Here is a 26,378-nt window from a genome sequence, read left to right as displayed (position 1 = left end):
AATTGACAGCAGAAACAGAGGGAGATTGTCTCAGAAGCGGACTATGAGGTGGAGGCACTTCTCTAATTGTCCATTAGGTTGGTCCAAGGTAGGGGAAAAGGGAATGACAAGAACTGAGGCAGACCCTGGAACTAAAGTCGCTCTGAACTCAGGGCATTTTGTTTGTGGGGTTTTTTTGTTTGTTTGTTTTGGGGTTTTTTTGACCTAGCCCGTTGTTTTTACAGATGAGCAATGACGTGCGCCCCGCGGGGCCCTCCGGACGCCCTCAGTCCCCGCGAGATCTCGCGAGAGCCTCCTCCCACCGCAGCCGGCGGGGCGGGAAGCGGGGCGCGCCGTGACGTGACGTGACGTGCCGTGCCGTAACGGCGCGCGCGCGGTGCGGGCTGGCCGGTGGCTGCGCTCGGGGCGGCGGTTAACGGGCCGCCGGGCGCGCGCCCGCCCGCCGCGCGGCAGGGGAGGGGAGGAGGAGAAAAAGGAGGAAGAAAATAGTAAGAGCGGCCCGGTCGCGTCCCCGTCCCTCAGGGTAGGTCGGCTGGCGGCCCCCCCCCCCCCCGCCCCGCCGCGATGATGGCGGCCGACCTGGAGTCCTCGCTGGAGCTGAGCCTGACGGGCAGCGGCGCGCTCCCCGGCGGGCTGCCCCCCGCGCGCTCCCGCATCTTCAAGATCATCGTCATCGGGGACTCCAACGTGGGGAAGACGTGCCTCACCTACCGCTTCTGCGCCGGCCGCTTCCCCCAGCGCACCGAGGCCACCATCGGGGTGGACTTCCGCGAGCGGGCCGTCACCATCGACGGCGAGCGCATCAAGGTGCCGCCGGGCCGGGGGGGGGGGGGAACTTGGGGGGACTGGGGAGGGGGGAGCGGGGGTTCTGCCGCCCTCCCTCCCGCCCGAATGGTGAGGGCGGTTGTGGTGCAGAGCCGGTGGCCTCGGCTCTGTCCGCTCCGCAGCTTTCTTAAAGACTTCTGTTGTCTTGCTCCCGCCGGGAACGTGGTTTCTAGGTAGCTTTCTACGGTGATGGAAGATTTCTACTAGAGGCCAAATCTCTGTACAGCTTTTGGGCAGGTCTCGGTCAATAATTCCTCCTTAAAACGGCCTTCGAGGTAGATCTCTTATTACTAGTACTCTTCTGTCAGCTGCGCCTTGTATCAGCAGCTCGCTGCCTTCCAGGCATTCTGCTCCTCTTGTTTATCAAGAATCACGTTTACTGGGATTACCCTTCAAGTCTGCAAAGCTACGTGGATGCCACTGTTAAGAGCATTCAGCTTTAAAAAAGCCCCGATAAGAAATAGAACGTTGTTCAGGAATCAACTGCTGCATCAGTGATAGCAACGTGTTACAACTTTTACACTTAATTTTTTTTTAGGATTCTGTTAAGACTGCTGGTGCCTGTTCAGGCAAATGTGGTACAGAACTGGACAGTGACAGGTTGGATACCTAGCTTGCATTTGACTGTTGGTTTTTACTCTGATTATAGGTTTAGCTAAAGCTTAGTCTTACAAAACTAAATTTAGTGAAAAGGCAGATGGGAGGAAAAACTGCTCTTTTGACACCTTTGCACTGTAAAGCAAATGTTAAAAGTATATGAAATACACCTAGTCTGCCCAGTGAGATACACAAATGCTCATGGTGACCCTAACAGTCATTTGCAGCTTAGACTACTAGCCACTTACAAATGCAGCTTGTTTACTAGGAGTAACATGGTTTTAAACAGAATCCCCCTCTACTTCTCTATTACAGTTTGTTTCTATGAGCAAAGTTTAGTAATGTATAGAAAAAGGGAGTAACAGTAGTCTTGGAATTGTACTTTTGCGTTTATTCTCACCAGGCCTTGTACTTACAGCTTATGGTCGTGTAGCTGAAAGCTATGGTTTTTCCTCGCTTACTTACTAATTAAGAAATTGCGGAGGTCATAAAAGTCCATTTGCTTCCCTTCTTTTGTGTTTTTGCACCTCATAGCCTGCCTTCTTTTTAACTAAAAAAGAAAAATGAGTAACAGTCTTTGTAACTCTTTTTCTTTATAAAACCACCGGATAGCACTTATTTGGCTGTTAGCTCAGATTCTGTACTCCCTGGTCTGTTGCCATCCATGATGGAGGAGAGAACCTCCTGAGGGGTATCTTCTTGTCAGCACCATCTTATTGACTGGCATTTTTGCCACCTCTGGATTATTCCTGGCCTTTGTTGGAGAACAGTAAAGAAGAATGTAGCCTAATCCAGAGTTCCAAGATGCTTCACATAGGTTATTATGCCATTTTGTTACATACATTGTGGTAGATTGTTTTGCTGCGTTCTTAAGAATATTACCTGTTGAATATATCAGTTCTGGTTGAGGGAGGCAGAGAACTGAAGGAGGCTCTTCAGAGACACGTTGTTTTCCAGGAAGTTGTGTTTCAGCTTTAAAAGGAATAAACTTCATCATTACAGCCAGGACTCTAGCTCTTAGGGGGATCCTGTGTGTCAGCAGGTATGCACCCATTTTTGGTTTTTGCCACTTCCTCTCACCCATCATCTTCACTTTTCTTGCTTGTAGCAGCGAGCTCCAGCAATGCCTGTTGAACCAGGAAAGAGAGAAGCTCAGATGAACCGAATTACTGCTGTTCTTGCTGTGTCCTGAAGGGCCTGCTGAGCAGAGGAATTTTTCCTCTCACATTGAAGGAGATTATAAAGTAGTGTTTTCTCTTTCTCTCTTCTCCCTTCCCCCAGCCAGCTGGATGGTCGTTCTTGCACTGCTACAGTACTGAGAATTTCCCTTGCAGCTGGAAAAATGCTGTGTCACTGGCAGCAACACGGGCACGGTTCTTCTCGCCGGGGGGCTCCCACACAGCAGTTGTGTAGAATTCTAAGACATAGGGACGAGTGTATTCTTTTGTAGCTTGTACAGTAGGCTAACAGCTTCCTGTGAAACACTAATACCTAGATGTGATGAATAAATTCAAGTTTTCAACAAATGCATTTTTTGCATTCTAAATTTTCCTCTTCCTAAATTGATGTAAGCATTCAAAATGGAAGAAAACGATGATGTCACTCTGTACTGACCTACATTAAAACAGCAAAGGACGCAAGTGATATTCAAGGAAGAAAGTCGAAACATCATGTTCTGTACCTTTGAACTCTTCAAGTTTTTTTTCCTCACACCTTGTAAAAGGAGACATAGTTTACCGTTTTGTCTTTATTGAAGGCCAGTTGTGTTTTTACCAGCTTGTTATAAACCATGCATGCTAAGGGAGTCATTATTCAGAAGACAGCTTTTCTGGATCCACGAAAAGGAGTCAGAAGTTGGGAGGTGATAGCTGAGTCAATATATATAAGTAACATTTGTCTTTCCTAGAGAGTGTAACAAAGTGATTCCATCCGTGGTTTTATTAGCTGAATTATGCTGTTAAACCAAATTTTCAAATCACACATTTTAAAGGGCTATTATAAAAAAAATGTGCTCCCTTGATAGTGGATGGTATTGAACTAATAACGAAACAGTAATCTTCGTTCATCAATGCACATCTATTAACCTGAACACTGTCAGTGTTGTTTTTCAGTAGAGCAGATGGGGGGGGGGGGGGGGGGGGGCGGGCAGAAGTTGAGTGGTCTCCTCAAGTTCACCTGGTAAGAGGAAAAACTAAACTTCTAAAGTGTGAAATTTTTAATCTTGGGGAAGGCTTTGCGTCTCGATGCAAATGATTCCATGCCAAGAATATTAACATTTTTAATGTAAGATAATGCCCTTCAAGCTTGAAAGCTGCATGTAAATAAAATTTAGGAGGAACTGTAGTTTAAGCCTAACTTGGAAGATAGGTAAACCTTTAATTTAATTTCCCCTTTTCTACCCAAGGCTGGCAATATACTTGTGGATCTGTGCTTGACTGAAGCGTGACTGATTTCTGCTCTCTGAATGATGTGGGGAGAGAAGTGTAAGCTCACAGCTGTCTGTGAAAATGAGCTCCCTCTTTAATTTAATTTGATACGGCATTTTCCAAGATTATCTGTAGTGATTCCTTAACATTATGTTGTCTGAACATAAGGATTACTTCAGTCTGTGCTTCCTTCTTCTCTCTTTAATTTGTCAAATTCCAAATTAATGAATATTTTCTGTGAGTCTCCTGACTTTATAATATTTTATAAATACATAGAACTAGAAATGTCTCTCATCTGCGTAGGTGAATGAATCTTACCCAGATTTAGGTACCTATATTTAATCTGATTGATTGTCCAGATTTCCTTAACAGACCATGGAGATGCAGACAATTGTGTTTAGAGTGTAATACCATTGGCAAAAGTGACTCTTTGCTCTAAAATGAGATGGATTGCAACTGGCTACCATTTTCTGTGATCAGAGGCTAGGGCAGCTTGCCTTTTCTTAATAACTTTAACGACCGCTTTAGAAGCAGCACATGGGTAAGTCTGTGGATCAGAAGCTGCAGGTAACTGGACCAGACCACAGAAGCCAAGCTGTTCTGATGTTCTCATGTAAACTCACAGTTCCCCTGATGAAACCAGTAACTGCCATTTCCACCCGCTCCAGTCTGAGTTTTTCTCGAGGATGAGTGACCAGGGTTGAACATAATACTGCAGAAAAGTCACACCATCCTGAAACATCATTTATTCTGTTTCCTTCACTCTATCACATTAGTGATTCATAATGTCCTGTGATTGACTTGTGTATCTGGATCGTCATCCATTTTAATAATTTCCAAATTGATGAATCCTGCACTTACAGGAAAGGTCTTTATTATTAGTCACTGTTATCAAGACTGTGCATCTGCTTCTGTTCAGTTGCACCCTATTTCTACTGTTCCAAAATAAAAAAAAAAATTGTGATACTATAATCTTCCTCTCTCAGTGATGCATCTTAGCTTCTTGCCATCAGCAAATTTCCCTGGCACTTCGGTTTCCTTTCTTTTAAAAAGTCACTGCTAAAAATGGTAAACAAGGCAACTTTCAAGACACAATTTCTAAGTAAGTTTTACTGAAACATTGGGATCAAAGGAATGCAGAACTATGGTAATGGAAGAACAATTTTATCAAGGGAAGATATTGGCTCTACCTTTCATGGGAACAGATTGAATTTTAAATTTACCTTAATTGTTTACAGAACATTTAATATGCCTTGAATTCTGAGTCTGAAGAAAAACTCTTCTTTCATTCCCAGGGAGGAAACATTTCTTTCTGAGAGTTTCAGCTCAAAAAGTTAAAAGCTAAAGGACTAATCAAACTGCCTCAGCCATGAGGGATCAGCTGGACAGGACAGACTAGGACTCAGCTTTGACTCAAGAAATTGAACATTGTATTTCAGTGTTAACACCATCAGTAAGGTTTGTGTGATAGAGCCACACACTGGTTTATTTCTTACAGTGTAAAGTTAATCTAGCGTTGAAGCTGGACTGGCTCTGACTGCTGTATGTTGCAGTCCCATATCGCCTGGAGAGCAAGTCCGGTAAAATATCACTGTGTCCAGTAAGTGCACGGTTCTGTAGCGTACTCTGTGCATCTGAGGACACCAAACTTCCATTATACCAGGATGAGGGATTCATTTAAATTTTTGATCAGTTGTTGCTTGAAGAATACAGGCAGATGTAAGGCTTGATTTGTTTTGTTTTAATCTGGACCGGAGAAGTTCGAAAGCATTTCAGTTCCTCTGAGTGTTTTTTTTGTCCGTTACACTGACTAGGGCTTCCAACAAATATGTTCAGTCTATCTAGGATAGAATGATGCGTACCTGGAAATAACAGTAGCATGTCAAGCTAACAGGAGGTTTGTTTGTTTATTTATTTATGTTTACTTTTAGGCATGCCTCAGTACTGCAAACCACAGTACAGTCCTAGTTTAAGCATTAAACAAGCTTAAGTTGGAGGTTCATCACAGGAGGGTTAGATTCCGATAGATACACTGTAGAGAAAGATTTCTTTGTCCTGTTTTTGTTGTTGGTGGAGTTATACATGCATGATTTGATTTGATTTGATTTGATTTTTTTTTTCCCTACTTTGATATCGTACCGCAAATAGGCAGTTAACCTCTTGATAAGAACAAAACTTTGGGGAAGATGATGTTATTTTTGGCCAAGAGCTGTGGTGTGAAATACATGTTGTTTTCTCAAAGAGAAGTGCTATTGCCAAGGCTTCAGGATTTGTTTTTGTAAAAACCTTGCAGAATGCATGTTCCAGCAAACTTTCAGAAATTCATATGTGTGATCAGATTGCATCATCATTTCTTCCTGGCTTCAGTTATGGGCAGCTTTGAAAGCAATAGTTTGTGAAATTGTATAAAAGCAACAATTTTCTTTAGTGCAGACTTTTCAGTATGATTAATTCAGAAGAGTGGACTTATGTGATTGTGTGACTCGCCTAGCTACAGGTGACTTATATTATTTTCCAACATAAGTAATAAAAATGGTGTTTTTTTCCCCTTGTTGTCTTCCCCTTTTCAGATCCAGCTATGGGATACGGCAGGCCAGGAGCGCTTCAGGAAGAGCATGGTGCAGCACTATTACAGGAATGTACATGCTGTTGTGTTTGTGTATGATATGACAAACATTGCCAGTTTTCACAGTCTGCCGTCCTGGATAGAGGAATGCAAACAACACCTTCTTGCCAGTGACATACCACGGATTCTTGTTGGAAATAAATGTGACCTGAGAAGTGCTATTCAGGTACCTACGGACTTGGCCCAGAAGTTTGCTGATACTCACAGTATGCCATTATTTGAAACCTCTGCCAAAAACCCCAATGACAATGACCATGTGGAGGCCATATTTATGACACTGGCTCACAAGCTTAAGAGTCACAAGCCATTAATGCTTAGTCAACCCCCAGATCGTGATGAGATACATATAAAGCCTGAACCAAAACCTGCCATGACCTGCTGGTGTTAAATCATACTCTTACCAGGTATCACCTTGTCTTGTTTGCAGATACTTCAAAATTATGATCTTGGCAAAGTTCCAGGTTCTGGTAGCAATTATGGCGAATCTCTGTGGCACTTTAATGTGTTTTCTCTCCTGGTGTAGATGTGCCCATCTCATGTTCTTGCACTTTGTAATTGTACTTTCTGAAATACTGAAGTTTCACTATAAATGTATGGGAAAGTAGACTTTCAAGTGTAGTTTTGACAAAGCAATTCCACTTGAGCTCTTGCTGCCTGAGATTGTTTTCATCACTTGTGGTAGGGTTATAAATAGTAAGCCAGTTTACTCACATTTTTTGTTGCTACTTGCATTGGAATAATGTAGGAGAAAAAGTGTTTTGTGACAGCCAGATCGTTTGATTTTTGGGTCAGCAAGTGGGGAGATTTTTGGCATGTGAAGGAATATTTGGGGACTGCTAGAAAATTGCTAAGCAAGTACCTTTTTATTTTAAAAACAAGAGCCAACACTGTCAGATAAAGTTTCGGCTGTCAGTGTAGGTGCAAACTGCTAGCTTTTGGCCTGTCATTCCACTGTAAACTTGGTCAGTGTCTTCATGGCAATGATAAGAGAGTTGATAAACTTGTCCCTACCTCTAGACAATTATTTGATACTTAAAGCTTCATTAATTTTTCATAATTAGCATGGAAAACTAAACTGTACATTCCTTCTTATGGATAGTACTTGTAGCACAGAATATGGGGTAAATTTGGACTATAACTGCCCATGACTTCTCTGACCTTACTAAAACTTCAACAGGGATTTATATCAAAGGACACTGTATTTGAATTGAGTGTCCCAGGGTACTTAACTAAATAAAAGATAGAGTGGAGTTGGCAAAAGCATACTGGTTCTCAAAGACTGGAGTTTCAGAGGATTTTAGTGATGATGAATGCTTTTCAAATACCTTGAAAAAGCTTTTTACAACCAACTTCATAACATATTTTAGGGATGGAAATGCTTCAGACAGAATGTTAGGAATATGGGGTTTCCGTAAAATACTTCTGAATACAAAATAAATTGGGTCTTGAAATATGGAGAAAGCCTGCCAAATACATCATCTCTTACAGGTTTTTGAGCTAAAACCTGCTTGTGTAATGTCATGGCTGTATGTGGGGCATCCTTGGCATTACTAATGTGAGTTAGTAATGTGTTGGGTCAGATGAGGGAAATTACTCCTCTAGAACCATCTTCTTCTGTGTTCTTATAATTGCAACTGTTTTATTTCAGTGCTGTCTGAAGGTCTAGTTTCGTAATAAAAATGGTGCTAGGTTGCATGTAATGGCCTAAAGCGAAATGTAAGCCATAGAGTGCAACCTATGACTTCATTCATTTGCCATATCAAACAATGTTTTGGGACTCAGTTTTTAAAGGAATTGAAGTAAAAATTAAGATTTTTTTTTTTTGATTTGCAATGTGTAGTATGTGATACTGACTGGAAACTAAACAGAATGACCAGTTCAGAAGCTGTCACCCTAGTGATTGCCTTAGAATCATATTACTGAAACAAGATAACTAATATTATTTAAACTATTACAGTTAATAAGATGTAATTCTATTGCAAGTTATACTGACAAAATAAAAATGCATTGACTTTTTTCTAGATTTAGAAAAAGCATTCAATTTGGTCTAATACGATTAAGATGTTTAAAAGGAATCTAAGCAAAAGGTAATATTTTCTTCCTATATAAAGCTGCTATGACTGTGACAGTAATTTTGTTTAGGAAACATTTGTAAAAGGGAACTTTTGTATTCACTCTGAACTTTACATGACTAGAATTTGGTTTACAGTGCTTTCAGAAACAATCAGCTTTTTAACACTAGTGTCCTTAATGATTTTTTTTTAAGAAAAGGATTGACCTTAAATTTATGTGTATACTATTGTAAATAAGAATGGTTTACAGTCCTCTTGGACAATGTTTTTCACTCATGCCCTTAATCTTTTTTCTCAAAAGGATCCATCTTAACTATTTGTACAATAAGTGTGTCAGCAACCGTTCTTTTTTTTTCTTTTTTTTTTTCTTTTTTTTTTTTTTTTAATAAGAAAAAGAATATAGAATTCCAAAGTTGGTCAGTCAGGTTGGGGTTGAGGTAAGGAATTTATGTAGCTACAACGTTACTGTTCAAATTTGATACCAAACATCTGCAAATCTGTTAAACTTTGAGTTACAACCTGTAAATAAGGGCCCTTGTATAATTAAAATTCTGTGGAAACAATGATTAAGTATGTAATTTTGCCTTCAGCACAAAGCATGTTTTAATGGTTCTGCCCTAAAGGTAACGTGGTCATTAATGCAGGATTCAGTATGCTTCCTGGCTTGCAGTGGTAACGTTCGGCACAACGTTGATGTCAGATGTGCTGAATACTTTGTATATGTATTTTCACTTTACCAAATTGTAAAGTTGGGTTATTTTGTATGTGTTGGGGGGAGGGTAAGACACAATCCCAGAAACCTAATAAACTGGCTTTGCCACAAACTTATCACTTGTTTACAATAATTATACTAGAAAGATGATATAATTTCTTATGGTGAAATCCATTTAAAAAAAAAAAAAAAAAAAGGTATAAGGGAGGAAAAAGAGTTTCTAATTTCTGTGCGTGTGGGCGACAATTTTGTGCAAGACTGTCACAATACTTGGACTACTGTCAGTGCTTTCCTGTGATGGCTCTGAGTTGTTTTGGAGTATCTGAAGCACCCACCTGATGATTCAGAGGCATGTTTGGGATTTATTTCAGATTCCAGAAGAACAGGAAGTGATAAAACACTTACAAAACTAGGAATTACTGACCCTTTAATGTATGCCAAGACCCTAAAGGAGTCTTCTCCATTAATCTTTTGTTAGTCTCCCCTCATGTTCAGAAATAAAAGCTCTTAACTTCACATACAGGTGGGTCTTATTTATAATCTCAGTCTTGCAGGTTTCCATATGTGTGCACGTGAACACGTGTGTGTGCACACACGCAGAGCAAGGCTTCAATTCTAGGTAAGCTGGAACTTTCAAATCATTCGTGTTATGTACTGTTTCACTACTGTCCTATTTATGCTTCTCTTCTAGTTCCACACTTAATAGCCTATTAAAAACGAAAAGGTAAAACCTTTTAGAGATGATTTGCGTGTTCAAATATGATTGCAGTCATCACTGCTCACGCAGGCTGTTAATTCTGCTGAATGATTCACAGAGTGTGTCTACTGAATGTGCATACCCTGTGATTTTAGAGCCTGGGATGATCAGAAGGGACCTTCCTTGGTAGACTACCAACAGTGCGACGCAGCTGTGAGCCAGTGTCCTGGACTGACACCAGCTATTTCATCAAACTGCTTAGGAAGGAAGCGACTTTCCCCCTAGGAAGGCAAAAGGCTGAATGTACAAACTCTAGACGTGTCCTAGCGCTCAGGCATACACCTGCTGCGCGTTAGGGTTTTCTTGGGTTGTCATTTTTATGTCCCATGAATTCATCATGATGCTATAGCTAAGAAGCATCGAAATACACAGGGTTTCTCTGTGTACTGTAATCTCCCCAAAGCAAAAACTTGCTGATGCAATAAAGGGTCCAAAATACAGAGAGAATTGGCAAGATGAAGTAGCTCCACCCGTGTCATTTTTTCCAGATTTATAAACCAATCGTTTTAAAAGCTTTCCAGATGTAGTGAGAATAGATGAGGACCTCTAATGAAAATAATATCTTTCACTTTGGTCTTATTTCATCTCTCAAAGACAGCTTAATGATCTAAAAATTAGTTAAGCCTTGACTTTGATGGAAGGGAGTAGTGTGGGAATTGTGTCAATGTTGTGGTTTGAGCCTACTCAGCAGCTAAACGCCACGCAGCCGCTCACCCACCCTCCCCCCACTTGGGAATGGGGAGGGAATCGGAGGGGCAAAGGGAGACTCGTGGGTTGAGATAAAAACAGTTTAATAATAGTAACAGAACAATACACTGACAGCAGTACCAATGGGTAATGTACAATACAGCTGCTCACCACCCACCTGCTCCCGGCCAGCGATCCCAAACACCAAGGCCCCACAGCCACACTCCCAGAAGTGACAGCCTCTCTCAGCCCTCTCCTGCCTTTATATAGTGAGCACAATGTCACATGACATGGACTATCGGCCAATCGGGGCCCAGCCCTCCAGCTGTGCTCCCCCCGCCCCCGCACACAGGTGAGGGCACTGGGCCCTGGGGAGCCCCTGGGGTCTCGGGGCTGCAGCTCCTCCTGCTGCTAAAAACAACAGGAACTCTAGTCCAGCCCCAGCCAGGACAGACAAGAATTCAGGTGGAGGCAGCCCTGCCTCCTCCTCCCTCTTACCACCCCATCCCTGACTCGCGGGGGCTTCCCCACCTGGAATCGGCAAGAAGGGAGCAGAAAAACTGTCAGTACCTGGTTTTCCCTCAAACAGCACAGCTTTGCACAAAGACTAAACCGGTCGGTGTAATGCTTGCCTATGGCTTTGATCACTCTTGGACCAAAAATTCCTGGTTTTGTGTCTCCCATAACATTTGCTCATGTGCTGGGGAGGCAGTCCCTCTACTTTGCAGTTGGTCAGAGACTCTTAATACCTGATTCATCTTGTATGATGCAGCACAATTGTCATCTCTAAATTGTAACCCTGAACCAACGTTTTCCCTGACTGATCAGCTACTGATCTGGTGCTTTTATAAATTTGTTGGAAGAAGTCATATTCCTTGTTCTCTCTCAGTGAATGTTTTCACTTCTACCTGAATATATATAATTCTAATAGTCTTTTTTTTTTTTTTCTACAGTCCTGCTTTCAAGGCCATTGGCTAATGTTTCATAGCACCACAATTCCCTGATAAAAAGTAGAGCCACGTGCCATTTTAAAGTAACAGTAATGTTACTTTTTAAATGACAGCCTGGTTTTCTGTGCAAATCAACGCAAAACAGATGTGTAATCTTAATTCTAAAGCTGCAGAGAACATCAGAAATTATTCCAGGTTGCACAAAAAAAATGCTGGTTGGCGTTTGAGGGGTCTCTGAACGGTGGCATCAGCAAGGGCCGTGAGGTGATGCTGAGAGGGAAAGAATTGCTACTGGTTTCCAGTGGCGTCCCGGGGCCGCCTGGGCCCTGTACAAACCCCCCAGCTGCAAAAGCCACGCCACAGAGGCTGACACCTCCCGAAGCCCTTGCTGAAGGCAGCTCCTTGGAGGTCACCCAGATGCCTCCAGAGCGCCGAGGCAGGCATGGAAAAGCTGCTAGCCACCCAGGGACAGGCACTGATGTGCAGAACCCCGCTCCGTGGGGGTGTTCTCTGCACGTCTTGTTTCCTGCCTTTGGTGACTCACCTCTGGTAATGCAAATCTTGAATGACAGAATACCTTGCTAATCATTGAAAATGAATGAAGAGAAAATTTCTCAGAAACCGCAGTGATTGTTTCTAGCAACTCATAAGCCTCTCCCCATCCTGCTCTTCTCACCCCTGAAAAACAATTGGGAAATGATTTAACGTGACCGGGGCCTGGGGCCTGGGGCACAGCGCTGATCAGTGGCCAGAGACACGGCTTGGAGTTGGGAATGGGAATGTCAGCCGGCGGCTCGGCGTCAGCGCTCGGTGGAAAAGGCTGCTCGGTCCCTCCCGCTACGGCAGCAACAGCAGCTTCACCAGCCCTCAGCCCAGAGAGCGACCTAGCAGCCAGCCACGCAGCATTTAGCAAATGTGCTGCACTCCCCCTCTCTCCTCACCCCTGCTTTTTGGGCTTGGGTTTTGGTTTTGTTTTTTTTTTTTTTTTTTTTCCATAGCGGAACCTGCAGTCCCCTTTACCATCAGGTATATGAATGCTGGTATTGCCCATATCAAACATTTGAAAAGAAGCAGCCTGTTCTCTCTTTCCAGAAATTAATTCTAAGACTGGCTTTGAAATAAATGGGCCATCTTAAAAAAAGAAAAGGCGAGGGGGTGCATGTTTTGGATTCCTGCCTGCTTGCATCTTATTTTGAAACCTGTAGGGTGCACTTGGGTCTCACAGTCTGTGCTTCCATTAAGAGATGGAGTGCAAAAACAGACTTTGCTTAACACATTTAAAAACAACACCAACAACAAAACCCTCACTAGAATTTTCAGGTAGTTACTTGCTCCCAGAGAATCAAAGAAAAGTAATGATATTTGACACCACCAAAGAGCCCAAGGGGCCTCGTTCTTCTTTTATCTGCCCATCATAAGCCATCTTTCTGTCAGGTCTGGTTTAAAACAACTAACTCTACGGCACTGCAGCCCTGTCTGTGTTTGAGTGTAAAAACAGTACATGAGATAGTCAGATCTTCATTTTGGAAGATAATAGTGATTTTTTTCTTTCTCCTAATGCTAATATTTTTCTGTAGGAGATATACAGAGTGTCAAATTTTAAAAAAGGGATAAGCCTGGTCTTTCTAACAGCTTATAAGCTCCTTTTTAAATAGACTTTCTGTTTCGGATGCTGTCAAACCCCTGAAAACAGAGAAGTGTATAGATATAGCCATGGGCATGCAAAATCACAGTGGTAAAAAAAAAAAAAAAATCACAATAACGTGGAGCCTACAGAGCCTGTGTGATTACAGGCTAAGTTCTTCATATATACATGTGCATTCACACACACACACACACACACACATATGCACACACAGAGAGGTATTAAATAAAAAGGAAGAGGCAACTAGTGTGAATGTGAGCATATGAACTGTCATAAGACTGTGATCTTAGCTTAGTAGTTCCTTTTTTAAAAAATTTTTTACTGTTTGCATTGTCCCTTTGAAAAGGTCACAGGCAGAAAAAAAGGTTCTGTTGTGAGGCAATATGGTAAACTCCCTCTTAATTAATATTTTTAGCTATTTGCTTTTAGAAACATCACACTGTGCCTCTGTGTCACATGCTGTAAAGCAGAGGCTGTGGCTGAAGACCATTTTTCCTCTCCTGTGGCCAAGTGCCCTAGCTGAGTCTCGGTTGTCACTTGGAGTACAGGCCCCTGGAGCTGGAGAGGCTTTCCTTCAGCTTTTGTGTTTTCCCCCTTCCCTGTGTGACAGCAGGCGAACATCGGGATGTTGGTAATGTGCAGGCTGCTAAATGCATTTAAAATCCCCATTTTCAGACCTCATAATGGGGGGGAGAATCAGCTGAGGCTTAGTGCTACCAAGTGAAGCTGGCAGAAGACAAGTTCAAGCAAAACTATGTTGTCTTTTACGCACCACAGTTAAACTGGAAGTCCTGGCCATGGGATGGTGGGACTGCTAGGATTTTCTGAAGGTTTATGAATAAAACTATACACATTAAAAGCTCCAAGCAGCTGGTGGTGGAGTAGGGACCGCGTGTTACGTGCTGACTCTGCACTTCTACTCAGTCTTGAGCATTTGGGGCTGGGGTTTCTTTTTGGCTTTTGGCTCCCCATCTCCTGCCAACCCAGGAGCCACCCCTCAGCCCTGCCTCGCCTGCCGGTGCCTCTCGGCAAGGCTGACTCCCTCCCCGAGACTGGGGCAGGCTGGCTCAGCTTTGGGGCCGTTGCAGAAAGGTGGAGGTAGGGGTTGGTGTTCTGTAACAGCCTCGTCACCCTCACACCCCCCCTGTGCAGGGAAACACAAACGGCTCAGGGTGTTGAGGCGCTGCTGGTTTTCTTGCCCTTTGTAGTCCTCCGTCCCCCCCCCCGGTGCTTTACTTGTTCCAGGAAGGGCAAACAATGAGAAAACGATTAAACTGACCCTAAAAATACGTGCAACAGCTTTACTCTTTTCTTCAAATTATTTTTAACCCACTCACAAATCAGAGGCAATGAAGGACTCCTGGCTGCAGCTACTAAAGATTCAGCTGCAGATTAAAAAAAAAAAAAAAAAAAATTTGCTAATCAAAGGGGGTTTTCAAGTTCCTGCATGTGATTATTCATCCTCATTACTACCATGAAGTACTAACTTCAATACTGAGCTAACATCTGAGTCACTGTGGTGCTGCTGTTAAAAAGCACCATGTTGGCAGCCCCTGTGATTGGCTTCTAAGGTTGGCAATAGTTGTGCTTTTCTCAAATTGCATCGGAAGCAAAATAATTTGGTTCAAAAGTTTCAGCTTTCATTAAATAGGTATACTTCATTTTTATGCATGATGCTAGACAATGATATATAAATATATGTAAGATCGATGGTCTATATATGTAAAACAATGACCAGAAAATATGTATATTCACTTATATACTTCTGGGGCATCAGGAGCATGGATACTCTGGCAGTGTAATGCAACAGTTTGCGGGAGTGAGGGGAGTTGTACAGCATTAGAACGTTTTGTTACGGCAGTGAGGTGACCGTGCCGTACATGACACTCGTGGGAGTCCTGCACTAGCATCTGCTTTAATGCTCCAGCTCCTGGGCTTTGTGGGTGAAGGGCTGTGCGCACTAGCACGGACTTGGGTCAGTCAGAGCTCTGAGGATGCCTGCACAGGGCAAAATAAGAGACACAGAAGCACCTTCTGTGAGATACGGTTGGGGCAAAGAACTCGGCAAATGAGAACACCAGCCATAATCGCAAATCAGTCTCATGGTTAGTGGGTGGGGGGCAAGGGTCTAACAATATTTGCATATACTGTTTCTGTATAAACACTATATATACAGCAACTATTACTGATTAAGAAAAAAAGTCATAAGTGTATTTAAAAATGTGGACAGAAGTCAGAAGATGAAACATGAAATATAAACTGAAGCAATTTTTTTTTTAATTAAACCAACATATAAATGTCATGTTAATTAAAGAGAATGCAAAGAAAAGCCATTACTGCAGCAGCTCAGAAAGTGCAAGTGAACTGATGTAGTTTTATAGCGTGTTTCAGTTAGACTGACCTGAAGAGGTGCAGGACCAAGCAGTTGCTATCTTTACAGAAAAGCTGCTAGGGAAGGCTAGGGAATGCAGTGGGCTTTCCCTCCTCAAGTTAGAATTAAGTCCAAGGATGTACTTCTCCTTATGCTTATACACTGTTAGTGCTGGAGGAGCATAGAATTGTAGCTCAAGTTGGAAGGGCCCCATAAGGATCGAGAAAACACATGCATGCCATGCTGTGGTTATCGTGGGTGGGGTTTCTGCTGGCTATATTAAAAAAAAAAAAAAAAAAAAAAAAAAAAAAGGAAACCCTCTTTTCAGCTGCAGGCAAATACCACTTTCTTTCAGCACATATCTGTGTTTTGAGTGAGTACTGTTACTCCCATCCTTTCCCCACTCTTTTAAGAGTCTCTTCTGCATCTTGCTTTGCCCGGTTGCTGGCTGAAAGGGAAGCAGCCAGCCAGGGAGGCTGAAGCAAGAAACCGCTGTACCAGAGCCACCGAGACCAAACATAGGCCTTGGGGGGAGAAACTCTTGCTTTATCAAGCCAGATAATTCTTCTGCTATAAACTAGTACCCTTGTGTAGTAAATGGCTTATATATTTTCTTTAATGAGCAAGAACTATGTATTCTTGGAGTCATTCCCCACAGAAAGTATTGTAGGCCAGTTCATCTACCTATAAGTGAAGTTTGACTTAAATTTTTAAGTATTTCATGCTAGGACAGGCAGACCTACACAGCATGCAGAGCTATGATTGTTTTATCCCCCAGCTTCTCACAACTTTTTGCCACCAAAGGGGAAAGAGATTTGTTCCTAGCAAAGCTGACTGCTCTCCACTGCCCTGACCCTGAGCACCAGCAGCCCACCAGTCCAGAGTAGGAACGGCACCAGTCGTACACGTCTGGACCTTGCAAACTACTGCGGGGTGAGGGGCAGCGAGACAAAATCCCCATGTTGGTAGCAAACAGTGTCCAGCACACGCCACCTCAGTCTGAAACCATTTATATTAGTGAGGCTAAGAAAAAACAATGTTCCTGCCAGAGAGCAGGGTCTAAGTATTGGGTTACACGACTGGAAGTGAGGTAATTAGGAAAAAAACCACCACCATACCCCAACAAGCTAGTTGTCAAAAACATACCTGAAATGGTTCTCTGATCCCCACTGGGATGAAGACCCCCCCTCCTCTTCCCCTCCTCCCTCAGCACCTCCTAGCCCTTTCTGGGGGGAGGGAAATGGCTTCAGCAAATACTTTGCCCTTGGTTGAACATTAACTCACAGAATCAGCTTCCCTGATTAACCTTCTGATTACACCCTGTGATTAACTCTGGCCACTGCTAATGGCGAGCCTGGCAGTCTTTGCTTTTATAGTCCAGGGATTTTCTGCACCTTGTTCTGTGCGTCAGGGAATAGGGTGACATTTGGCTAAGCTTACTCACGATAGAAAAATGGGTTTGGACATAAATGCGTTGGCTTTGACTTAATACAACTAATGCTAACATAAGGTTGGCACAAAGTGCTTGGTGTCCATGTAATTTTGCCACAAAACCGGGGTCCGTAACCCATGTCACAAGCGAGGTGCTGGTGTCCTGCCTGCAGGCTGCTCAGGTTACCTCGGCAGTTGCTAATACACCCAAGAAAAGAGCTGGATGCTCGGCTTCAAGGAGATCTGAGGCACGGTTGCATCTATTCTTCTTCAAACTGACAAGTTCTTTCCATTTCTTAGGGGTGAAGCATGAGGTGTGCGTGACTGAGGCGCAGCACCCCTGTATGCAGAGTGTTTCGGTACCGAACAAGCTCTGGGCTCAGGTTGAACCTGGAATTTCTGCGTTTCTCCCTGGGCTTTGCTTGCATTATTCTGCAGGGCCTGTGCTGAGGTGCTGGTACAGCCGCAGCCTGCCACCCTGTGCCGTGTAACCGCGCCTCCCGCCAGCAGCCACAGGCCTTTGCCCACCCCAAAGGGGAAATTTTGGGAAGGAGCAGGGGAGGCAGATCTGTTCCTAGGAGCTTGCCGACGAAGAAAAGTCTGCAGGGAGCAAATGACGAGGCCATTTCTACCGGAGGTGCTACGGTTGTGTGTTTGCATAATAAATAAAAAAACATCTGACTTCCAGCAGTGAAAGCTGGGGCTGATGCAAACCACAAAAAGTCCCTGGAGATACGGGCAGGCTCTGGGAAGGCGCCGTAACTAGCATGTGGAGCGGGCTACTAAATACAGCACTGGAAGCTGCAGTCAGGAATATATTTTCTGCAATGCTAACCAATTAGAGGGAGTGACATTAGATTGGTATTCAGATCCCACCGATTTCCATATTGCAGCTGTTTCTTCTCTAGAAACTCCCCTTTTGTAGAAAGAACTAGAAATTGTGTGCCTGTAAGTGATCTTAGGTGCTGGTACTGCGATAGCAATGCTGCGGCGGCACTACTGGAAGGGCTGTAAAAAGAAATACAGCCATCAGGGGCTTTAGAGCTGCTGCTGAAGCGATTACATATGTTTTTATTTAGCTGTAGCATAGAGCATACTTCTCTTTTACACACTCATACTTCAGTATCAGCTCTTAAGGCTATTCCACAGCTGAAGGAGTACCTGCCGCACTGGCAGGGGTCTGCCTGTCACTAAATCCCACTGATCGACAGATTTCAAGGCCGGCCAGAAGGAACAGGCCAGGTCCTGGGCTTGTGCCTCAGAGCTGTGCCAGGAGGACCTGCCCTGCATCGCTGCGGATTTCACACCCTCACCTCAGGAGTTCCCCTTCTGGGCCGACAGAAACAGTGCTGCGGTCGAACAGGGACTCCTCCACGCGCTTGCTGTAAAAGCTAATTGCTCTGGTCAACCAGCAGCTGAACGCTGATGAATTATACTCAGTATGTACCATCTTAGCTGTAACAACGTGTTACGGAACAGTATTTCTGGATGGGGCTGTGACTTCCACCCAGGAATGATGCAGTGGCCGAGCAGTGCATTTCAGCAACAAACACCCACGAGCAAGTTTCTCCTTTCAAAGGCAAAATCTGGTTTAGAATCAAGGCCACGCTGCTTTTAGCTATTAGCAATCACAATAACGTCTCAGGGAGCCTTACTTCCTTTTAATGTAGGAGAACAGCAGTTTATGTTAATCAAGGAGAAAAACCCCAACATTTCATCGCAGACTGTTTGGCGTCGTGCCAGAAGCGTCTGAGGATGGGGAAAACAGTCACGCTCGGTGCTTTGATGCCTGCTGACAGGCTCGATACCAGAGAAAAAGGCACAGCATCGCTTTTGGAATTACAATGTTTGAATTTAACCTAGTCACTCCAACATCAGTATCTCCCCACGGGCATCCCCAGTGACACCGGCTGTGTTTTGGGAGGTGCAGGCAAACGCACGAAGGTATTTAGAGCCAAGGCCAGAAAGAAGGTGGCTGCTGTGGCCCCAAGTGGAGCCGCCGGCCTGAGCAGGGAGGGACGTGGGCAGGTTCCCGGGCCGTGGAGGGAGCCCGGTGCTTCGGGAGGTCCGAGTACCTTCCTTTGTAATCCCAGCCATTCATAATCTTAATGGTTAAAGTCAGTAACGGAGACACTTGGTAAGTACCTTATGTACAAAGGGGTGCCAGAATCCACTAGGACTTCCTCAATATGCAGTTTAGGGTATTTTTCTGTTTGAGACTACAACAAAAGGTTTTCAGCCCTAGGAATTTTACAAATATTTTAATAGAAACTAACTGCCCATCTCTGCACGTCACCAACCCCAAGAGACTGCAAATTTGGACAGGATTTGCTAACTTGCATATGCCAGGATTAATTGCATACCATAATGCTAATTTTTGATGATGTAGCTGTGGCAAGCTGTTTTGGAACCAAGGGCATTTTAAGTGCATGCGTGATAAGCATGAGCTGAGAGGACTACCTGGCATTTTGTCTGTACAGTGCTTTCATCAGGTGAAGGTCTTCATTTAGGTGTCGGAGTCCCTTTATTAGTGTTATGAAAAAGACTTCAGTCTTTAGAAAAAAAAAAAAATCAATAACAATTCAATTCCCTCTTCTCTTGGGAATAGGAAAGGCACCTTACATGCTGCATGCAGTAAGATAAATCTTATCTGAGATCATTCCTGGAGTTACATGTCTCACGGTGGGCATGACTTATCCTACTACTCACAGCCCTTTCTCAAGATGGGAACTTTCCAAGCCCTGTTCAAATGAACGTGCTGTGTTAATCTACATCACAGAATAAATAATCTACCACTTCCTGCTCGAGGCCTGCAGGCAAGACATGCCCTCGCCAGGCACCTCTAAGCCGACCTGAAAGTGAATCATAAAGTACATACGGGAATTTTATGCACCTCAGGAGGTGATGGAAGCTGACTGAAAGCTGTAGTTCCTTGGTCTAGAGAACCTCCAGTGGAAGACCTTGGTCTAGTTCTGTAATAAATTTTTGCAGGATGCCCCCCACACCAAGCATTTTTTTAAACTTTCAGCCTCCAAAGTACAAATGGAAAAATCTGAACTGAATTCAGATTATCTAAATTACTCTGTAAGAGGAGCTACTGCAACTCCAGTTCCTACCACAATCTAGCATTGCACTGTGGCACTAAAACTAATTGTATCAACACATGTACACCTCACAGAATCCACATTTTGACAGATGTACCTGAATGGCATTGGCAAGGCTTCGTATCATAAACTTCACCTGTCCCCATCCCTACCAAGAAGAAAAGGAAAAACACTCTGAAACTCAGCAATGAAGTGGATCCTTCATTATCTTTCACCCACTATTGTATCATCCAAGTAATTAACTGCGTGAGGGGGAGAAATCAGATAGCAGTTGGAGGGGGAAATTACGCCACAACCAGTGTCTTTTAAAAATGAGCTGTATTTAGTATTTGAATGCCTAAGGCTAGCACTGCTAGACAAATTGCATGATGAATTCTAGTGGAATAAAACATGATTTAAGTACAAAAGCTGGAGGAAAAAATGTTCACACTTTCCAGAGGCAATGAGGTATTTTAAGTATACAAAGTCTGAATGCCCCAAAACATCTGCAGATCTTCCCCTTTGCTCTGTCATCTTTGCTGAACGCTGGGCATTCAATAGTTCTCTCTGCGTGTTTTTCAAAAGGCCAAGAAAAGGTGCATAACCACCCTTAAAGATGAAAAATTTCTTGCATCTGTCTTGCCACATTTTTCGACTAGTAGCTTCAAAGTGTTTGACCACTTTCTCAAGCCATTCTGACATACGGTGGAGGTTTGGATGCGTCTTCTTCTGCATCTAAGTCCTGGGCTGGAAACCGATCTGGGAAGTTAAAAGTTCTGCCCCCAGGGCCTGTGTGGGGAAGGAAATTGGAAACCATTAAAGCTGGTGTAGGCACTTGCACAAAATCCTGAGTTCCTTTTGGCTCGGAGTATTTTGGTTATCAGGATTTTGGCCTGGGATGTAAAGCTTATTCAGGATGTTCCTTCCACGTCCCTGGCAAAGAGCCAAATACACGGAGGGCAAGAGTTACTCACTTTGTACAGCGCAAACCATTTCCACAGCCTGATTTTGGTCCTCACTAGGTTGCAACCATTCCTATGAATGAAACAATACCATCAAAACCCGCATCTGTGAGTTTGTTCAAGAAGATAGATCTGAACACATTTTAAAAGTCTGTATAGTCCACTCCTTCCAATAAGTTTTAGTTTGAAAGTTTAAAGTAGCCTCAGATTACACACTCGGTATCATTAGTCAAGAACAGCCGCCTTGCAACCTTTACCCATTAATTCCTGACCAAATGAGATGGTCAGATGTACGTGTTTCATACAGCAAGAGAATCATTCTAGTAGAGAAGGAGCTGGTATTTACTGAGCTCACTTAGCAGAGACATGTGGCATGTGCCCCATCACTTGAGGTAGAGTCCTCATAAATTAGCAGTATAATGTGGTGTGTCATCTCCCCTACGCTTCACACACAGTCCAGGGGATATTTTTATTATTGAATTTGTAGTTCTAGGGATAAGGCATCTTGGTGTGTAAGTACCAGTAAGTCTTTGAAATACCGTACCAGCAGCAATTGCTGGTTTAAGGGTGGGAGAAGAAGTTTCTGAGGACAGCAAGAATTTATAGGACCACAGTAGCTTGAGCACTAATGGTTTGGAAAATGGAGATAACTTGTGCTAGGTCTGACACAAGACTGTAAATAAGAGAGAGGTAGTGGAAGAAAAAATACAAAAGGCATAAAATCCTTCTAACATCCACTTAATTCCTTAGAATTAGCCCTGAATGACTGAAGTAGAGCTGAGGCTAGGTTTATACAAGAAAAGCATGCCCTCTCCCGTTTCCGCCCCTCTCACCCACATTCAGTGCAAATAAAGGGGTGCCCAGCACTCCTCACTCACCATCCCAGTTACGCTGTCGTAGCATGAGCAGCGTGGCAGGCTCCGGCATCCCAAGTAAGCCATCACCAGCACAACAAAGGCACTGCAGATAGATGCAGCTAGCATGGCTATGTTAGCACCCTTGACTACTTTATTAAGTATGAACTTCTGCAAGCAGAAAAGGAAATGTTAAAGCTACACTGAAAAAATGAAGTTCTCCACCAAAAAATATTCTAATGACTGCAAGGATGCTGTTATTGCATTGTAAGTGATTGATTCAGAGGCAGTGTTATTTAAGGCTTTTCTTCCTGTGCTCTGAAGAGCAAGCCAAGTGTGAACTTCAAATACAGAAAGAGCAAGCAGTAAGTGAAGGCTTCTGATTAAATATAAGACACTATGTAAGAGCATCAGGTTTGGAAATAGCTTTAACAATGAGTAGAAACCCAAGGAATGGCTGCTCCTCTTCACACTGAGTATGAGAAATGTCTTCTTGCTATACTGCGCCTTAGCAGCCTGACATTTTGATTTGTCCTGCAATAAACTAATGAATAGCTTCATCCACCTGGGAATGTCTTCTTCACCCCCCACAGGGAGCCACCACTTGTACCAGGTTTGAGGTACAAAAGGGCTACATCATTCCTTCCTTTTAGCTTTACTGTGGGGGGATACACTTGATTAATACCGAGTTTTAACCAGCTGACCTGTAACTGGTGTAACTTCATCGCCTGAGGTGCATGCTGGAAAGGATTCAAGCCAAGCAACTGCTGTCTCAAAGCAGACCAGCACCTACCCCCTTTCTCACGAGCAGAACCATGATTTTTTCCTGGCACAGCCCGAACGCTTTCGCACTCAGCAGCAGCGGTTAACGCGGCCAGAGTGTGTTTAGGCACATACCTAGTGTGCCTGCCTCTGGTGACAAGCTGTTGCTCTCAAGCAGCTGCTTCTCAGATGGGCACCCAGGCGAGCTGGGTGTAGGTTCCCACAGCCACCGATACCAGCCATGCCGCAGCAGCGGCGAGCAGCAGGAGCTAGCCATAAAATGTCTATCCAGCCCCGAGTGGGGTTTGCAGTTTTCAGTACCTAACATGATACTTAACTGTATACTTACACATTTTTTTTTTTTTTAAACAAGTGCCCTGCTGTAGGTGCCATTTCAAACTCTAATTTAGGCACCTTGGAAGTCTGCTTCAGTTTCCAAGTCATGCCCAGTACTGTCTGCAGATTAAGACAGTCATGCTTTCCAGTAATAGGTGTACTATCGATACTTACTGTATGGATAACATGGACTGGGGCAGAACTCAGCTCCTCCTCCTCACCATAGTTCAGTGTGAGGGAGCTATAAACTATTACGATGAGGATGGCAACACAAGAGAGTATGGAAGCAACTATCATCACATTCACCTAGACAGAAAAATTACAGGAGAAAAAGAAGGGGAGCTGGAATTAAAACTATCCTCTGACAAACCAATGCAACTAATACAGACAAAACGTACTTACAATGTAGGTACTAGCCCCTGACCTCATGTAACACAACGCAACAGTCACTTGGGAGCCAAACACAACGCAGTAAAGGTTTCCATGGTACCAAATTTCTGAGTTACAACTGAGTCCCAAATCTTAACCACGGGTGCTAGCTGGACCCGAAGACTTTGATCTTAGAGATCTCTTATTTATAAACCGTATCCCCCCCTTGAAGTTTACATGGCTGGAGAGACCTGTCTAGGAAATGCATGTCAATTAACTTGTTTCCTATTTCAGCGTATACAATTCTTCGTAACAGGAACACCAAAGGAAATGCATTCAAAAGCAAGCCTTTTTACAGATTTTTGCTTGCTTTTAGAGCCTGTGCTCTTCTGCTGCAGCAGAAAGCAAGGTAACGCTGCATCCTCCTTTTGCTTAGGGATGTAGCAGCTTTCTGAAGATGACTCAAGGAAATAAGCTCTCAATCCTGCAGAAGGGCCAGCCAGCTCATTCCCTACCAAAATGGTTTTCAATTGCCCCAACAACATTTTGCCCCCACCCCGTATACACACAGTTCCCCTGCCTCAAGTCTTACGAGAACTGGATTCTTCCTCTGAGAGGAAAACAGAGCCAGGACGCCTGGGACTCCCATCACCTGCAGGGCACAAAAGGAGTAGGTAACTGGGAGACAAGTATTGAATTCGGAAGACAAACTACTACAGAGCAGACGGAAAGCCCTCGTTTTCAAGGCTTGGATCAGAGTAGCTGTTGGGTCAGAAATGGAAAGAGAATTGCTGATTTCTTCTGTTTTCCTCTACCGCATCTCCTGAGGTCAGAACACTTTGTGAAAAGCATCTTGCCCACTCGCTAGCCCCCCCAGCAACAATCCCCAGCTGGCTTTACGGCTCAGGCCGAATCATAAAAATTGATTAAATAAGTTCGATTAAAAACACGACCTGCTTTCCCAAGTCCTTATGCATCTTGTAGATGGAAGCAAGCTGGTACAGAAAGGAGCCAGGCGGCCTCTAGATGGAAGAGCAGGCTTTGGCACGACTCCCCCGTGGCACAGCTCACCGGGGCACGGCCACCAACATCAGGGCACCGAACGCCAGGGAGCGAGGACCCCGCTGCCTGCTCCTCCTCGCAGTACAGACATTTGGTGGCACTGCGCTGTGGGACACAGACCATCACCTACCTGATGTGAGGGTGAAGCATTCCCCTCCTAAGCTTGGGTGGCCTCTCCGTGGTCACTATGATTCTGCAAAAAACCCCTGTCAGTTGCCACTATGCCCTGTTTTCTAAGTTATCCAGTAGAAATGTATTTTATTCAGCTCCTTCGGAGGGAAGTCTGCTTGCACTCTCTTACCTACACCGCAATAAGGAAACTTTTATTATCTGGGTTCAAAGCAGGAAACCAAGAAAGAGCTGGCAAAAAGCCCTGGTCTCCCTCCCACCCCCAAGCTGAGTACTAGTAGGTAGCAGCAGGGAAAAAAAAAAAAAAAAAAACCACACAAAACAAAGCACAGAAAATATAGTGCAACTTTACCATGCCAGCCCAAACTGGAGCTCTGGTTTTGCCCAGCTGAGACTCTGTTCTGAAAACACCATCGATGAACCCGCTGACGACGCAAATCGTGCTGAAGGCTATCTGGAACAGACCCAGCACGACCATGTTCCTCTGGTTGAAGATGAAATACCGATAGCGATCCATTCCGCTTTGATCCACGCATACGTCCTCGCCGCGGCCCTGTGGCGAGGGGGAAGAGCAGCTTTTCCTAGGCAGGAGAAAGAAGGGGCCGGAGCATCAGCGCTCGGCCGCGCGTTCCCCGGGAGTACAGAGTTCATCTCTTTTGCACCGGCAGCGGCGAAAGCGAGCAAAGGTGAGCCGTCTTTTGGGAAATCCCTCATGCCGCTGCCGGGCAGGTACTTGGGACACCATTTGGGGAACAAGATGCCCGATCTTCGCTTCATCCCCCGCTGCCGTTCTGTTTCCTGAGGGCTTTCTGGCTGCCCAGAAAGGCGCGGGGGGCTGTGCTTGGCTTTTGTTCCCCTCACAAAACCAGCCCCGTAGCTGGCACGGAAGCAGCCGATCCCCGCCGGCTGCCGAGGGCTCCGGGTACCGCCACTGCCGCTCCCTGGGGGGTTCCCGACAACGGCGAGGCACAGGCCCGGCCCCCCGGCCCGGCCCCTGGTCCCCCACGGCCGCCGGCGGGGCCCAGCGAGCGCCGCGCCCGCCCCGCAGCCCCCGCGGCCGGCTGCTCACCTGCGGCAGGGCCCGGCGCGGCGCGGCCCGCGCTCCCGGCAGCCGGGGGAAAGCTCCGGCTCCGCCTCCGGTGAAAGCAAAAAAACAAAACAAAACAAAACAAAACAAAACAAAACAAAACAAAACAAAACAAAACAAAACAAAACAAAACAAAACAAAACAAAACAAAACAAAACCAAACCAAAACAAAACAAACAAACAAAAAAAAAAAAAAAAAAAAACAAAAAACCAAAACAACCAAACCAAACCAAAACCACACAAAAGGGAAAGCGCGGCTTTCGCACCCCTACACCCCAACCCCGGGGCAGAAGCGGGCAGGAGGCACCCGTGGGTGCAGCAGAAGGGGAGGGGGGGCAGTGGTTACCGCTGCTGCCCGCTGCATTGCCTTCCTACTGCCTCGGAGTCGGCGAGAGAAAAAAACCTGCCAGTGCACCTTTCCCTGTTTCAAAATACAACTGTTAAAGGCGCTTTGGCGTGCACAGGCAGGACATTCTTCCATGCCACAACGCAGCTAAAGCCCAGGTCACGCGCACTGAGAAGAGAGAAGTAACAAAAGCAGCAGATGCCACAAAAAAAGCCAAGGCCAGGGCGTCCAGAGAGTCATGCTGTTTGTGCGTACTGTGCACCAAATCCTGCTCCTGCCCATCAGCCGT

General features: G+C 44.6%; 2 protein-coding genes across 3 annotated transcripts; one reads left to right on the top strand and one right to left on the bottom strand.

Annotated features, from left to right (window-relative positions):
* Window positions 1-351: 351 nt before the first annotated feature.
* Window positions 352-9,374, top strand: RAB33B (RAB33B, member RAS oncogene family). The gene is made up of 2 exons (XM_042796940.1): window positions 352-807; window positions 6,419-9,374. Exons 1-2 carry the CDS (start codon window positions 565-567, stop codon window positions 6,860-6,862), a joined length of 687 nt encoding a protein of 228 aa, XP_042652874.1. The 5' UTR covers window positions 352-564; the 3' UTR covers window positions 6,863-9,374.
* Window positions 9,375-20,506: 11,132 nt separating this feature from the next.
* Window positions 20,507-26,122, bottom strand: LOC104363642. Of its 2 annotated transcripts, none has more exons than XM_032997783.2 (7): window positions 26,090-26,122; window positions 25,009-25,237; window positions 24,058-24,117; window positions 23,271-23,402; window positions 22,023-22,169; window positions 21,157-21,217; window positions 20,507-20,971 (listed from the first exon to the last, which is right to left on the bottom strand). In XM_032997783.2, the coding sequence occupies exons 2-7, from the start codon at window positions 25,171-25,173 to the stop codon at window positions 20,868-20,870; spliced, it is 669 nt and encodes a 222-aa protein (XP_032853674.2). In that variant the 5' UTR covers window positions 25,174-25,237; window positions 26,090-26,122; the 3' UTR covers window positions 20,507-20,867. The 2 variants fall into 2 exon arrangements, with proteins under 2 accessions (XP_032853674.2, XP_032853675.2); XM_032997784.2 differs by lacking the exon at window positions 26,090-26,122 and adding an exon at window positions 25,726-25,824.
* Window positions 26,123-26,378: the final 256 nt, after the last annotated feature.

The sequence above is a fragment of the Tyto alba genome, unplaced genomic scaffold (assembly GCF_018691265.1).
Source record: "Tyto alba isolate M040663 unplaced genomic scaffold, T.alba_DEE_v4.0 Super-Scaffold_23, whole genome shotgun sequence".
Taxonomy (NCBI): domain Eukaryota; kingdom Metazoa; phylum Chordata; class Aves; order Strigiformes; family Tytonidae; genus Tyto; species Tyto alba.
The sequence above is the reverse complement of the archived record's forward strand: the minus strand, read 5'-3'. Positions and strand labels throughout refer to the sequence as shown.